This window comes from Lottia gigantea, assembly GCF_000327385.1.
Source record: "Lottia gigantea unplaced genomic scaffold LOTGIsca_52, whole genome shotgun sequence".
NCBI classification, from domain to species: Eukaryota; Metazoa; Mollusca; class Gastropoda; family Lottiidae; genus Lottia; species Lottia gigantea.
The window spans coordinates 1314161-1330689 of record NW_008709781.1 but is presented as its reverse complement, the minus strand read 5'-3'; the positions used below and the strand labels follow the sequence as shown (position 1 = coordinate 1330689).

The 16529-nt window shown below is 33.0% G+C and overlaps 3 protein-coding genes across 3 annotated transcripts; 1 reads left to right on the top strand and 2 right to left on the bottom strand.

Annotated features, from left to right (window-relative positions):
• Positions 1 to 1537: 1537 nt before the first annotated feature.
• On the bottom strand, positions 1538 to 4203 carry LOTGIDRAFT_125925 (hypothetical protein; the record flags this gene model as incomplete). The annotated part of the gene is made up of 5 exons (XM_009062627.1): positions 1538 to 1824; positions 2183 to 2373; positions 3152 to 3313; positions 3696 to 3817; positions 4006 to 4203. 5 exons carry the CDS (start codon positions 4201 to 4203, stop codon positions 1538 to 1540), a joined length of 960 nt encoding a protein of 319 aa, XP_009060875.1.
• A 3211-nt stretch (positions 4204 to 7414) lies between these two features.
• Positions 7415 to 7636, bottom strand: LOTGIDRAFT_78912 (hypothetical protein; the record flags this gene model as incomplete). The annotated part of the gene is made up of 1 exon (XM_009062554.1): positions 7415 to 7636. A coding segment is annotated over one exon (222 nt), but the record flags the coding sequence as incomplete, so codon positions are not given.
• Positions 7637 to 14437: 6801 nt separating this feature from the next.
• LOTGIDRAFT_165595 (hypothetical protein) lies at positions 14438 to 16263 on the top strand (the record flags this gene model as incomplete). The annotated part of the gene is made up of 2 exons (XM_009062626.1): positions 14438 to 14800; positions 16246 to 16263. The coding sequence occupies 2 exons, from the start codon at positions 14438 to 14440 to the stop codon at positions 16261 to 16263; spliced, it is 381 nt and encodes a 126-aa protein (XP_009060874.1).
• Between the last annotated feature and the right edge of the window lie 266 nt (positions 16264 to 16529).

The following is a 16529-nucleotide window of genomic DNA, read 5'->3' as shown; positions in this document are numbered from 1 at the left end:
TTCGATATGATCGAATGGGTCGTATTTTCAAAAGATTCGTGTTTGCAGTCAGTCAGTAAATCCAGTTCCCTTTTCGTTTATCAGGGAGAATGATTCTCGCCTGCAGACAAGACGATGAGGAAGTGAATCTATATTACCATAGACCGGAATATATTTAACATTCATTAGTTAATGTATGTCATAATACATAATAACCATTCAATGGATTTTGTCTGGGTCATCTTGTATCTTATACAACATCACACAGTTAGAGAATACTTAAAAGTAGGTCTACAGGGACGTAATGTTTAACTCTATCATATATTATAGATATTAAATTATGCACAAAGACATCATATTATGCTAAATGTTAAGTTGTATTGGACCATACACGACGCATGCTAGGACTTGTATATATAATAACTCATATTTAATATATGATCTAACTTTTTTGGTGCCTATTTTACACTATTTGACATCAGATGCATAAAGAGAGGATTACACCAGCTAATTATTTTCAGTAATTGGTGCGCTCATGTCAACGGGGTCCAGCGGCACACCCCCTTAATAGTCCAACATTAATAATTAAAATAAACTCAAGTCGTAGATTTAATAGATAAAGTTAGATATACACAAATTTACAAGCAGTCCAAGATTTTATCATTGATACCATCTGATATAGTCAGATTTAATAAAAAGTAATAACTTTAATAAGCAATAATACAAGCTAGGGTATAAAGGTGCAAATTAGTATGTATATTGTAGACAATATACATGTATTTATAAATATCACAAGGGAATGGAGAACAATTTTGTGTTCAAGGGTGGAGGCAACAGTTACCTCCCTTTCAATGACCCTTTCTTCATTATGATCACTTTTAACAACATAACGAAGTTTTAATTATATCACTTGGGTCGATTACTTAAATTTGAAGAAGTCACTAACCATGCCTAATAAATTCAATTCAACAGTAATATTTCCATCAACATTACAATATCACTATTTTCAAACTAGTGGGTCACAAGCTGCCGAATCTAAATATGATTTAACAGTGTATGAGCCCTCATTTCTGAAGATGTGATATTATTCCAGAGGCATTTAATGATTTGTAAGTGCCAGGCTATCACCCTAGATTTGAAAGGGCAATGTATAATGTGAATAATTCTAATCATAACACAATTATAATGTAAGAAAAAATGACAATAATTATTGAAAACATAATGAGATGTTATTTTATAAGGTGCTATAAACAATTAAAAAGCACAATCCCCAACATTAACATGTTTCAAATTAGATTCTCTTTAACACATTTTAAATTTAAATTGTCTTAAACATTATTAGGTTCACTTAAATATAGGGTGAGTTTAGGACTACAATGCTGGACTAGTATTTTCTTGAGAGAGGAAATTGTGAGGGAGGTGGGGATGGGTTTGTGAATAAATATTAATAAAATCAAAATATATGTAAACTGTTCAAAGTCATTCCTAGCACAATAAAGAAAACACAAACTGATAAATACACTGGATTTAGCTCAATACTAAATAGTCTGTGTCCTAGTCACTTGGATTGTTTTTTATTGAGAAAATTCAGAACTTTCTGTAAAGCTTGAATACGTTCTTTAAATGATATCATGGCTAACAGAGCCTGTTGAACTTTGGGATCTAGAGGTAAGACAGCTGTTATCCACCAAGCCCATTTAGGTCCATTAGGTGATAGATGTGGGGTTGGATCAATGGGAGGAAAATCTCCAAAATGGCTAGTAATTTTATGTTGATACATAACAGATAACTTGCTAAACCATTTCTTACAAGCTTGATATGTTTCTTCTTGAAGTTTCAAAATTTCTGAAGAAAAAAAATATTAAATGAATTATGAACAAGTTCATTTCCATGTATGTTTGACTTTCACAAGCAGACTAATATTTTAACTCGAACCATTGAAAGAAATATTTTGTATGGTTTGTGTTGTATATTATAAGATACTGGAATAAATCAAAGTTGTTTTTTCAATATTTTAACACCATCCCCAGCATGTTATATTTCTGGAACACCCTGTGACATTCTGCAATTTGGTTTTCGTAGCTGGCTTATTTCTGGTGATTCCACATAACTCATATTGTTTTTTCTATGATATATCCATCCAAATGCATCAGAAGAAATCAAAAAGGAATATTTAAATTTTTGAAGATAATAATCAACCTACCAGGTAATTCTGAGGGATCTATAGGTGCTTCATGAAGAAATTCAACTTGTGCTGTATCATACCCATCTTTATGTCCACGACTTACTACTCGAAATCTCCTTCCACCAACAGTATCCAATATAGATCTTCCGTCAGGGAAAAACTGTACCTCTCGTACCTCCAGCATACATCCTAGATCGGAAAACTCATCACTAAAAACAGAAAAAGATACTATGTAATATTTCACTATAATAATTGCTGTGGTCCATGGTGGAAGTGAGGCAGAGTACAATACACCTGACCCCACTCTGACTTTAACATGATCTCCACTAGAATCAGTAATGTGAACAGGATATGCTCTATCTTCAAGAACACCTGACACCACTCAGTTTGTCCATATCACCTCTCTTGGTGTATTCATATAGCTACAAGTTATTTTGCTATTTTATGAAGAAACACTCCATCCTTGAACTAATTATACACTGATGAGAGCAATGAACTGTCAGTGGTTGAAGATTACACCCACACCTTGAACTATTTACTCTAACAAGAGCAATTATATTTCAGTAATTCACGATTACATAATAAACAGCTTCCGGTAACAATTAGTCATCCCTGACAGATCAGTTGTAAGAGACCCACTGGCTTACACAATAACCAAGAGAGATCTGGCTTATGATTTATCAGATCTAACTAGACTAACTAGAAGGTCAAGAAACCACATGACCTTCAGCAATCAGACTTATAAACAAAGTGTTAAAATCTGTGAATTGACTATTTCACACTTTGCATGTTATTTATGAAAAGAGAACAATTGAAATTTAGACACTAATGTTTGTTTGCTCTGTCTCTAAAGATATCTTCTGTTTTAAATTAATAGCAAGTTTGATAAATTCACACTTTTGATAAATTAACACCTTAAAGATATTCTGAGATTGAATTCAAAATAATGGACATGATTTATAACTTATAAATGTGATAAATACTTACTTTGTAGTATGTGAACACATGCCAAATTGTCTCGTTCCAGATTCCATACACTGTCGTACCATCAAGCGGTATCGTGGCTCAAAAATATGTAATGGACATGGTACACTGGGAAAACCAAGGGTGCACACAAAGATTGGGATTTCATTATTTTCTATGCCCATTCTGAAACAAAATCAAATATAAATCAAATGAAACTAAATATTCACATCATAACTTGATAGAATAAAAACAATATGACATTTAAACTGGTTTAAAAAAATATAACATGTTTATTTCCTCTAACACAAAAATAAAAACTTGACACAAATATGTTACCATTTTTAAAACATTTAAAGAAGATGAAATTGTTTTTCAAACAAAAGTTAAAAAATATAAACTTTAAGCGTGTCAAGAATGGAAGATATTATTGAAGGTAGCACAAAAACCTAATGTGATATTTTCACAGTAGGTTAATCATCTTCAGTTTCAGAAATTGAAATTCGGAACTAATGTCCATTGTTAATTATTTAAGAGGTTCACTTAAGCGAATCCTAAATATACTTACTTGGTCATTTCTGTCACCTCCTGATCATGTTGAACTTTCCTCTCCTGACAATCTACAGGAAAATATGTTTCTATAATACTCTGAACACATTCTGTTACTGACTGTCTTCTTTCAGCTAAATACTATTAAAAAATAAACAACACGAATTTAAACACAATTATTTGAGTGAATGTCTTGAAATGATATGATAGTTTGAATGAATGTCTTAAAACATAAGAATTTGAGTGAATGTCTTAACACTTTACAGAAATAAATAAACTATTCTATATCAGAAAACTTATCATTACAGCAAATTAACTCCTTTACTCACCTCAACTAGTGAACTTTTACAGAGTGGACACATACTCTGATGGTCTAGGGATCGCTCCAGACAATTCTTACAAAATACATGACCACATGGTGTAGTTACTGGTTCATAATATACACGATAACATAGAGCACATTCTATATCTTCTTTATTTAATAGTTCTGTAGGTATAATACGTGTTAGTCCTGTCTTTATTTTCATTTCTTCTTCACTTTCTACAAATAGTTTAAAATATTATCAATTTGGTCCCTGATATGGGCTTTGTGTCTACAGGTTAAAGACTTTCTCAAATACCACATTTATTTTCATGCAAATGTTTATTTCTAAGCTTCTAAATTAACTATTATGAACAGTTAAAGCAATATTTTACAACAATATACATGTCATTATAATTGGATGTGACAAGAACATTTACACATCAAATTTGTTAAGTCTTATTGTAAAAGATTTTTCAAGAAACAGAGCACTGGCTTCTAACTTCTTCAGGTAGAATTGCAATAAAATTGTATGTTACTTACTTGGAAATTTTTGAGGTGAAGAAGTTGTTGGACTTGTTGGTAAAGTTTGAGATGGCAATCGGCCTCTTTTCCGAGTTGAAGGGGAGGGTGATCTAGATGCATCATCATTGTTCTCAAATGTAGCATTGCGTAGTTGTTCAACATCTGTAAATTTAAAGGAAGATGTGATTAGTAACGGTCATTTGGCTTATGCTGATTGATATAGCAAGAGTTAAAATTATAACAGAAATTTGATTCAGGCTCTTCATACAAGCTGACAACAATAACTATTTTTTTATTAAAATATTGAAGGGTAATTTGTCAATCTGTCAGTCATAATTATAATTCATCAGTAATAACAAAAAAACTGAGTACTTACATTGAGTTTTATCACAGTTGGTTAATGAGGAAGAAGCCTGAAATATTGTAAACAAATTGTCAAAATGCAAGCCAACTATAAAATGGTCACAAATTTTGGGGGATGATATGAAATAGTTTGGTTTGAAGACCAATAAGTATCATGATAGATGCTGAAGTTTTACCTCCTCCTGAAAGAACTTTAAAAGCCCATGTAATTTTTAACACTGCAAAGTCGAAGAAAATTGAAGGAAGGAATTTAATCATAGAAAACCTATGGCCAATAAGACTTAGTTTATTTTGTAAAAGTGTAGACATAATCCATGGACTATATCTATAGAAATCAACAACAGTAAACATATTTTGTTATTGTGTAGAAGAATTCTTACACAAATCATAAAGTAAAGTAATAAATTCTTACCTGTTGGGATTCAACAGAGGTAAAATTGTCAGCAGAAGCGATTGTTTCACTGATTATATTTTGTAGTTGGAATATTGAGTTTAAATTATACTGGGGTAGTAATATAGTACTATCAAAATTCTCTTGTATTAACTTCTGTAACATGGATGGATTCATTTCTTTTTGCATGGCAAGTTGTTTGGGATCTTCTGGAGGAAGTGCAGATAAAATGTAATGCAATGCCTGAAGTAGAGATCAAATGAAGCTTGTTTAAAAAAACCTTCGAATGAGGACTATAATGAGGCAAATAATTTCTTTTCATTTCAAATTGAACAGAAACTGCACACCTAGACTTTGGAAAATGGCACTAATTCAAGAGCTCATCTCGTACTAGCAGTACGGTGCTTCTGATACAAATGAACAGCAACTGGACCGCAAAAAAAGTAATTGAACTGAACAAATCAAACAGTAAAAGGAAGATGTAGAGTTTTAGCCTTACTTTAGCAAGATTGTCTTTAGCTGACGTGACGTTAGGATCTAATGCTAAGCATTGTAGAAAACAAACAACAGCATCTTCATACTTCCCTAAACCATATAGAGCAGCACCTTTACGAAAATATCCCTAGAAAAGATAATTATTTACAGATTAATTTAGAGATATAAAAAATACAACAATAGTATCAAAATTCAAGAAGGAATTTCAGAAGGATGGACCCGCACGTGGACAGCAGTTCAAGTCACAATATTTGCTAAGCAACTGCTTGGTGCCTTTTTTTCATATGAATTAGCACCTGGAATGTGACATGTGAGAATAAATAATCTATTCAAAACTATATACTGAACTGTCTTCATTCTGCGTCAAATATAAATATGGAGGAAAATTGAAACAAATTTAAATTACCTTGGGCCAATCAGGTCTTAGTTTGATCACTAATTCAGCATCCTGTAAAGCCTGAATGTATCTATCTGATGATATTAAAGCATGACACCGGTTACTCAGTAATAGGTGATTGGTTTTATCTGCAAGAAAATAAAAAGATAACGGTATCAGAATTAGAGAAACAACTGATAACTTGGTATAGAGAATTTTATTTCAATCCTTGGTTGAGTTGACTTGAGGCTATGATTCTTTGATATTCAAATTAACCAAATGTTTGTATAACAATTTATGAATATATCTCCAAAAATAGTATTGAGAATCCTAGATTATCTATGGAATAATGAATTTACCAATGAAAATATTTTTTAAGAATGGGTTATTAATTATGATTCTACAGAAGATATCTTATACCAGTTTTATTCTCTATTAGGCAAATCAATAATAGAAATAATTCGGTCATTTTGCCCTACATAATTCGGTCAGTATTCCACCGACTTGACCTATACCACCTTTATTATTATACTATAAAATGTACTTTTATTGGTATTTTTTCGACAACGGACTACCTGGCCGACTTATCGGCCACGACAACAAACATTTCGTAATCAACATCATATGATGTCCACTGTGCCATGAACAGTTATCCCATTCGAAAAGATTTTGGTCGTGTAATGGCAACAAACATTTTTTTATTGATAACCCATAAGTTTTTATTTCATAATCAAAGACATGACCTTAAATGGTCAGATATATTTGACTGTTGATAAGACAAAAGCTTATGTAAGGTTTTATAACAGACACAGTTTCATATGAATGAATAAAAATTCACGGTCAACTTTCCTACGTCACAAAAATACTCGACATTGATTGGACGATAACAAGGCTATCAATGAAGCCATTAACTACACTTACTCCCCTGTACTTTCGCAGTAAGATCTAATTGTCACACCTTTCATGATAGAATTTATCATTTAAATTGCACGCCATGTTAATTAACCACGTTGGTCTACACTCACAAGTTGGTCTAATAGAAAATGAAAACAACTGACAATAACAAATGACCAAATGCTACAATCTTACATTGGGGTAAAAGAAAAGCCAAACATGGCGTCAATATGCAAATGATTTATATAAGCCCAATGACAGTAATATAATTCCGGAAGTTTATATTAATCACGATTTTCAGAAAATAAACTTACCTAGAGATATGGCTTGAGAATAAAATTCTATAGCTTTTGTAAAGTCACGTTTTTCAAAGTAACTATTTCCTTTGGCTTTCAAGACAGCTGCCTTATTTTCGTCACTGAACCATTTTTCAATCAATTTTGATAATAAAACGTTTGATTTGATGGAACTTATTTTGATTTTATAATGAACAGTATTACACATATTACATCTTTTATTTGGGTCTTTTTCTAAACATTTCCTACAATACGTGTGTCCACATGGAAGTGTCACTGGGTCATTCAATATACCCTTACACAATATACACGAAAACATACAAGCCGGTTTATTTGGATTGGAATTCGGGCGATCTTGTTGCACAGCATCAATTAAAGATGTCACTAAATGTTTTAAATGTCCCTCGCCTATCCTTCCCAACCGATAGGCAGCAGAATACACTTCCAAAGCTTTATTAAATTTTCCTCCTCGAGCAAAACTGTCTGCCAATCCGAGAAATAAATCCAGTTTTGGTCCATTCTCAGTGATTGTTCTTTCATAAATTTCGGCTGCTAAGTCAAAGTTTTTAGTATTAAACGCCTGTTTGGCTAGGTCCACCATCTTCGTTCAATATCATTCGATATCTAACTAAGTGTCCATAATGGAATCGAACGACTACACTGAATGATAATTGAGAATCATTTAACAACCAAGACGTACTTACAAAACAACGGACTACTGGGTTATGTAAAAATCACGTGATATAAATACTCTCTTCTCATTGGTTGATATTGACCCCAGTCACATCAGTAGTTATGTTATGTAAAATATATTAGTGTTTTTTCAACGTGAGTTATGTAAACCAAATGAAATGTGCTGTTTTATAAATACCACCTTAACTCTATATTGATAGCTTTAAAATTATTATACGTTTCTTCACATTTTAAAATCTTTGAAATGATTGGCTTCATGGATATTATAATATATAATAATAAAAATTTATTTGACACCTTGTTGCACAAGGCAATCTTCCCTGGGATCTTTCTACATAAAACTACAACAACATATTTACAAAATGATAAACAAAAAATAAGAAAGAAAATAAATGAATATATGACAATGTACGGTTACGATAATAATGTGACTAACACATAAAATAAATTGAATTAATTGAGGTAATATTTTCCTTTGATTATCAAAGATGAAGAGAAAATATAGAACTATTAGTAACACAATTACATATTATGATCGTAATTCCCTTTTCAGTCCTGTCTTAAAACTCTCTTCATCATTAGATTGTCTAGATATTGGATTAATACACATAGGCTACATCATTATAGGCTAAAAGAACTAAACAATAAAGAAAAAATATTTTGGAATGCTTATAAAAGTTGTAGGTCTATATATATCATTTATATTTAAGACCGATGTTATTTTGAGGGATAAATTCACATTAGCATCGGATATACCTGAACTTCCGTTCTCCAAGGTGGCAAGTGTTTAAATTGGGCAGGCCTATCCCATCATGCTTAGATACAAATATATGAGTCGAGATAAACGAACCCCCACCCCACCCGCCACACACACAGAGCACTGGTTTCGGAATATAGACTCCATCGGAAATGCACAGTTGTTGTACTGTATAGATAAGATAAGAAATAAGATTTGTTGCATTTGAACCTTTTGTGGCAGCATACAAATATACCAAAAAATTATCCTACTACAACTTGCAGCGAAATGATGAAATAGATATAATACAGATCTATCATGGTGCATGCAGAATATAACTCAAAATAACAAAATACAAAAATAATATATAATACAAAATATATCAAACAAAATACAAAGTATTACGTTCCTCAAAAGCAAATAAAAAAAAATAATTAATAAAAATAGGAATGGTGCAAAACAATGCCATCAGTGTCCCTTATACACTTTCTTTCTTTAGAAAACCTATAGTTACAATCCCTTTAATATGATCGTTTTCTCCAAAATCTAGGTATATATCCATTGGCCCATTGAGCTTAAAAGCATAGTGTGACGGACTTCAATTGTCACGTTGAAGAATATACGTTGTAGTCATCATCCTTTTTCAATCAATGTTTACAGGGAATTTATAATTAGCAGGTAGCCTTTACGCGGAGTTTTGTATTAGCTTACATAAAGTTGACTTATTAACTCATGAGCCTTATCTTGCTCACAATTTTATTGTACATGGACACATTGGAGTAATACACTCTGCTTACCGCGCCAAACGGCGGATGCATTGCTGTTTGCTATTATAAACTATAGTAAAGCCTATTCCTTTCAAGTAAAACACGCTTATATAATTTATTTATCAAGGAAATTTATTTGAAATAGAAAATGTCCACCTATATATAAATACTGCCTACACGTACTTTAATATCATATAAATATTTATATAAGCTTTGTTCCTGAACTTGAACTTGAAATATTGTCACTATAACAATAACATACCATTCTAGGGTATATATAGCCCTATATATATATTGTATATTATGTCAACTTTGAGTTAATATCCTAAACAAATCGACGCAACAGAGTTAAATACTCGAACTGTCACCACCAAACGTCAAAATCAAATAATTATGTACCTGAGCATTTGTCACTCTTTGTTACGTAGGATGGCAAATTTTTTCGAAATACAGGCAAATGTCAGCCACAGAATTCTAAGAAAATATTATGGAAGTGCGTACAAATTTAAAAATTAAAATTACCAATTGCTCGTTTTGGAATGCAGTGAATAAATATGAATAAATTGTGATAAACCTAGTTTCATATTTAGATTTTAAATTACGTTACATAAATATGTAACTGGGCGAATCCTTATATAACTATTGGAAATCGATGTCTCGAAACCCAATATGAATAGGTTTTATATAAATTTTAATTTCATAAGTCCTATGTTATATACATGCAGTATTTATCACACAATCAGGTACAAACAAACATAGTCGTTAGCGTTCATAATTAAAGCTTCCAATGTCTCACCTATAGCCCAATTGCTTTTTGAATACAATATAAGCTTATTATAGTATTAAATGGATAGGTACGCCGTTTTGGGGGTTGATAGTGGTGAATATATATAGTTTTCAGAAGTAGGCCTACTGGATTATATGTACGAAAATCGCACTATTCCTTTAAAAATATCTCGAACTAAGGATTTCACTTCCTATTTCTATAGATGTCTTGTTTATATATTTGACAGTGTCTCAAGAAAAGACGACTCGTCTTTTTAACATTCAAACGAGGATAATTCTGGACACGTACGCATGGATTTGGAGTCTCAAATTTCGACATTGAGTTGTTAGGTTGCAAAAAAATCCTGTTTCTGAGACTAAGGCTACGCATTGGTAAAAAAATGGCGAAACTGTCCCTTTATTTTAATTGACACATAGGCCTACTATAGTACTTTCGCTTTCGCAAAGGAGTCAGAGTGGGTTCGTCCCTCTAAAAGTACTGTTCAAAGACTGATCTGTGTCTTAGAACAATTTGCACGGATATTTGATTTAATAAATGAGTTGTATTGGACAGTAAAAATAAATCGCAGAATCCATAATCGCACTCATCGTATATCGATTGGATATCTATAGGTTTTGACATTAAGCTTATTAAATATAACTATAGCCTAAGCAATGACAAATAATTATGGGTGCGGTTGTACCAGTCAGAGACAGAAAAGATTTGTTTATCCCGAATCTATCGCACTGCGTACTTTGGGTCTACCTTCAGTCCTACTGGCTAACACAATAGATTTTCCCAAAAACATCGTTATGTAAACTGGACCCCTGTTGTGTTTTTTATCGCATTCTAGGCAAAGATTAAGGTGATACTACATCTTGGAATGAATATAAAATTTAAGTTCTCGAAAAGGTCAATATAGTCTATATTCATCAGTTAGCTTACCTGGTGTCATAAAGTTACAACAGAATCCCTATCAAATCTGGAAAATTGGAAAATTCATAAAAATAAGTAATTATTGAAAAATGCTCAGTCTTGATATTAAGCGTTTTTCAATAGTTAATTGTATATTCATGGGTAATTACTAAGTTTTTTGGATTTATCGGGTAATATAAGGATCCTGTTATGTTATTTATGACACAGGGTATATCTACTGGCCCATGGTCGCCAAGTTTAAAATTTTTAAATTTTATGTTAATTCTAATATTATGTAGCATCACTTTAAGATAGAATAGCGGACCTGTTGATTTCCAATGTCAGAGAGTTATCTCCCATGAATGGTAAAGGGAAGTAACTCCAATAACTGAATGCAGATAAAATTATCAACATGGCTAACTTGATAGAATCGGGTGTATTTTTGGGGGGTTTGGTTTCAAACTTACTGCCACGTATTCCGAGAATCCTGAGACAAAACTATCTATAAACATAGTTTAGCGCAGGTAGATCGAATGTTCCCGTTAAAAAGCTTCCAAACCTAGCCTAGCCTGATTTATGTTATTTACATTTACAGTGTAGACACGTAGACCAAGTTCTAAGGCATTTTTAGGCACTTAAATCTGATTCGATTACCCTAATCAAAATGACGTCACAAATTGAATCTTATTTATACTGCAGGATAAATGAACATTATACTATTTATAGTTTCCAAGATGGCGGCAAGGCAGGAAGAAATTACCCTGCACGTAATGGTTTTGACATGTTAGACGCCATTACTAAAGCGGAAGTTAACAGAGCTACGACGCTCCAAAGCTGATTTACTCGATTAACGTATATCGATTTGATTCGCAGATACAATAAATGTGCTGATTACCATAATCAAAATTGATTTGATACAGGATAAATGGTTTTTAGACCAAATCGAATCAGATAACTCTGGTATCCTCGTAGACGTAGGACATATTGTGGGCCTAATCACCAGTAGAACTAGAAGACCTAAACGTTTTCAAATTGTTTTTTTTTTAAATTCAACTACAGCCTACAAAGTGTTTTTATTCAACGTAATTAGCCTACTATTAGTTAACTAGTAATACAGTAAGAAATGATCAAAATGGTGTACGGAGAAAATGATTGTATGACTGAACTACAAAAATATTCATCTTTCCAAACATATCTGGCTTTTGCAGATCCGAGTTATCTAAATGTTTATGTTTTAAATGTTCCCATTTAACGGGGCCTATTTTTTCTGTCTCTACACCAGCTGACATCTGTCCAAATGGCTATCAGAGGCTGGAATAGATACGATGTTTTGGTCTAAGTGTTGACCTGTTGGTTGTGTGTACCTTTGTATTCCGAGAGCAAATTAAATGTGTTCACTTGGGTGGTAGTTTATATCCTGAGAGAAGTATAAATGTTGAAGTGTTGGTTTGATGCTAGTTTGTATCCCGAAAGAAGTCACAAAGTTGAAGTGTTGGTCTGATGCCAGTTTGTATCTCGAGAGAAATCACAATGTTGAAGTGTTGGTTTGATGTCAGTTTGTATCTCGAGAGAAATCACAAAGTTGAAGTGTTGGTTTGATGCCGGTTTGTATCCCGAAAGAATTCACAAAGTTGAGGTCTTGATATAAATGTCAGTTTGTATCCAGAAAGAAGTCACAAAGTTGAAGTGTTGGTTTGATACCGGTTTGTATCCAGAAAGAAGTCACAAAGTTGATGTGTTGGTTTGATGCCAGTATGTATTTCGAGGCAAGTCACAAAGTTGAAGTGTTCGTTTGATACCGGTTTGTATCTCGAGACAAGTCACAAAGTTGAAGTGTTCGTTTGATACCGGTTTGTATCTCGAGACAAGTCACAAAGTTGAAGTGTTCGTTTGATACCGGTTTGTATCTCGAGACAAGTCACAAAGTTGAAGTGTTAGTTTGATGCCAGTTTGTATCTCGAGAGAAATCACAAAGTTGAAGTGTTGGTCTGATGCCAGTTTGTATCCCTAAAGCGGTCACAATGTTGACCTGTGGGCTTGGTGTAAGTTTTACCTGCGAGCAGAGACACTCATCAGAAGTCAAAGTTGAAGTCAGGGCCATTCCAATTGTACCCTAGATTCTTTAATATAAAGCAAATTACACGTATTCTTACAACTTAACCTTGTTATTAAGCCTTTGATGATATATCTGGACGTTCTATTATGTTCTGTTTTTCGAAAGCTGAAAACAATCTCAACCTACTTTTAGTAACAGAACCAGACATAATGACTTGTGACGTATATTTATTGTCATTCAAGAAAATGAAAACACGATTCTAGATAAAAAATTTGTGTGGACAGTAACAGAAAAATAAATAGACTTTTTTTTCCAGGTGCGTTAATCCAGGTATGAAGTTCGTCAACATGTGTGTTTTGCCACATATATTGATGCCTTTCGATTTCAGCTCTTCTTATGTTCATTTCTCAATCTCGACTGCTTACAAGGCTCTGTTTCAATTAATTTCGTGCGTTCATGCTTCATTCACGTCCGATAGCAAGTAAAAAATCTGCTCCTGTCGTTATCTCGTCTCGTAATGTCTTAACTTTCGTCTGATCGTCATTAATTGATCTTCTCTGCTTATGATGGGTCCAATCATCGGTTCAAACCCTTTGATTCATTGTTCATCCTCATTTCTTTCATACCGGCACTTTCATTTTGCCAGTAGTTCATAGCATCATATTGTCAGTTCTTAGAGACTTTCATTTGCATCTTCATACCTTCATTTTGCCAGTTCACTTTCACATCACCTGCTCATGACTTCATTTGCCTCTTAACATTTCATTTGCCTTTTTATACATCTAAAGCGACTGTTCATACCTGTATTATAGCCTGTTAATACCTTCATGTCCTCTTTGATACTAATTAATTCATTCTCTTTGCACAAATTTAACCTGAAATATACACCACATTTATTCATTCATTCCGTAATCTAATCAACACTTTAGAAGTTAATTGGAAATCAGGGTATTTAAACAGCTAAAAGGTTGTTTATCGTAATAAGCTTATCTGTAATCACCCAATGCCTTGTTCTAACACCCCCCTTGAAGGTTAGTCAACCGGTGTATAGTTGTATTGACTAGTTACCATATAGTTTTATTGTAATCTATAGACCACTAATGGTGTGGGCTTTTTTTATATTGTCAATGTTGATCTTATAGGTGAATTCAGGTGTTCAAGGTTGTGTGGATTTAAGCCTTCACAATATGAAGCAGGAGAAGGAATCAAAAAATCTGAAGAAGATTCGACCATCATCAGCAGCAGCAAACTTACAGACTCACCCTTCTTTCAACTCTGGATTATTTGACAAAAATATCAACAGACCGTCGACGGCTTCGTTTAGAGGTCCCGACACTGGATTGCCGTTACAAAGACCAGCTACCCAGGCTGGAGGTCCCAGGAGAGCCTGGAAATTTAAGAGTTATAATAATGCAGAGAATGAAATTGATGACAGTGTGAAACATCCAAGAAGGTTGACAATAGCAGCCGTGGATGGAGTCGGGGAGGATGAAACGATTATTCGACCTGGATTTACAACGGGAACCGTGTCAGATCAATTAAAATCAAAAGTAAGTTTATGTTACTTTAATAAAGTTTTGTCACGTGGAATCAGAGCTTGTCGAGGTTGGCCTGTTAGCATGCATGAAGATTTTCAATTTAGTCTTATAGGGCCAATATTTCGTTGATAGTTCTTTGCAAGTTATGTTTACAGTTACATCTTGTATTTGTTGGGTATAAGACTTGATGAAAAGCCATTTAAATTTGACTATTTTTAACAGAATGGTTGACTTTATTTTGTTAAACATTATTTATTCATGGACATATTCGTGCAGACTGTTATTTTGTGTGACCGTTTAACACAAAATGGCGGTTTGTTGTAGCAACCATTGTAGATTAAGGTGTAAAATCGTGAAGGCTTGTCATGGCTGACGCGTGTCATATATAATCTAGTAATGAATTCAGGTATTTGATTAATAATCAATACCCGTGGGATCTAATAGGCGATTATATCAATCACTTCGCCCAACACTTAATATATCTGCTACCGGTCAAATATATATCACTTGACAACATAAGTACATACAACTCCATTCTCGTATTAAACTCATAATTTTTTTCAAAGAATGAAAGATGTTATGAATGAGATTGTAAATGAATTAAACATGACTTATACATGCACTCATAAAAATTGGCATGGAGTCAAATGTTCCCTTTTTCCAAGAAAGAAAAAAAAGCCTCATGTGATCCAATTTAAGTAAATGATGTTCAGATTATCCAACATCAGTAAATGATGTTCCGGTGATCCATTATTAGTAAATGATGTTCAGGTGATCCATTATTAGTAAATGATGTTCAGGTGATCCATTGTTAGTAAATGTTGTTCAGGTGACCCAATATAAGTAAATGAAGTCCAGGTGATGCTATGATAGTAAGTGAGGGTCAGTAAATCCAATGTGGGTAGATTATGTTCAGATGATCTATTGTGGTGTTCAGATGATCCAATATTAGAAAATAATGTTAAGATGATCCAGTATTATTAGTAAATGGTGTTTGTGTGATCCATTCTTAGTAAACAATGTTCAGGTTATCCAATATTAATAAATGATGTTCAGGTGATCCAATGTTAGTAAATGATGTTCAGGTGATCTATTATGGTGTTCAGTGGATCCATTATTAGTAAATGATGTTCAGGTGATCTATTATGGTATTAAGTTGATCCAATGTTTGTTAATGATGTTCAGGCGATCCAATGTTAGTAAATGATTTCAGGTTATCTATTATGGTGTTCAGTGGATCCATTATTAGTAAATGATGCTCAGGTGATCTATTATGGTGTTCAGTGGATCCATTATTAGTAAATTGTGTTTGGGTGATCCAATATTTGTGAATGATGTTGTTCAGGTAGTCCAATGTTAGTAAAAGATCACCAGGTATTCCAGAGTAAGTGATTTCTGATGATCTTATGTTAGTAAATGATGTTTAGGTGATCCAATATTTTATAAATGATTTTCAGATGAATCATGGTTGGTAAATGATGTTGAGGTGACCCAATGTTAGTAAATGAAGCACTGGTGATTCAAAATTAGTAAATGATGTTCATATGATCCAATGTTAGTAACTGATGTTCAGGTGATCCATTGTTAGTAAATGATGATCAGGTGACCTATTGTTAGTAAATGATGTTCAGATGATCCAATATTATTAAATGATGTTTAGGTTAGTAAAAGATCACCAGGTAATCCAGAGTAAGAAAATAATGTTAATAGGAGATGTTCGGGTAATCCAATATTAGTAAAT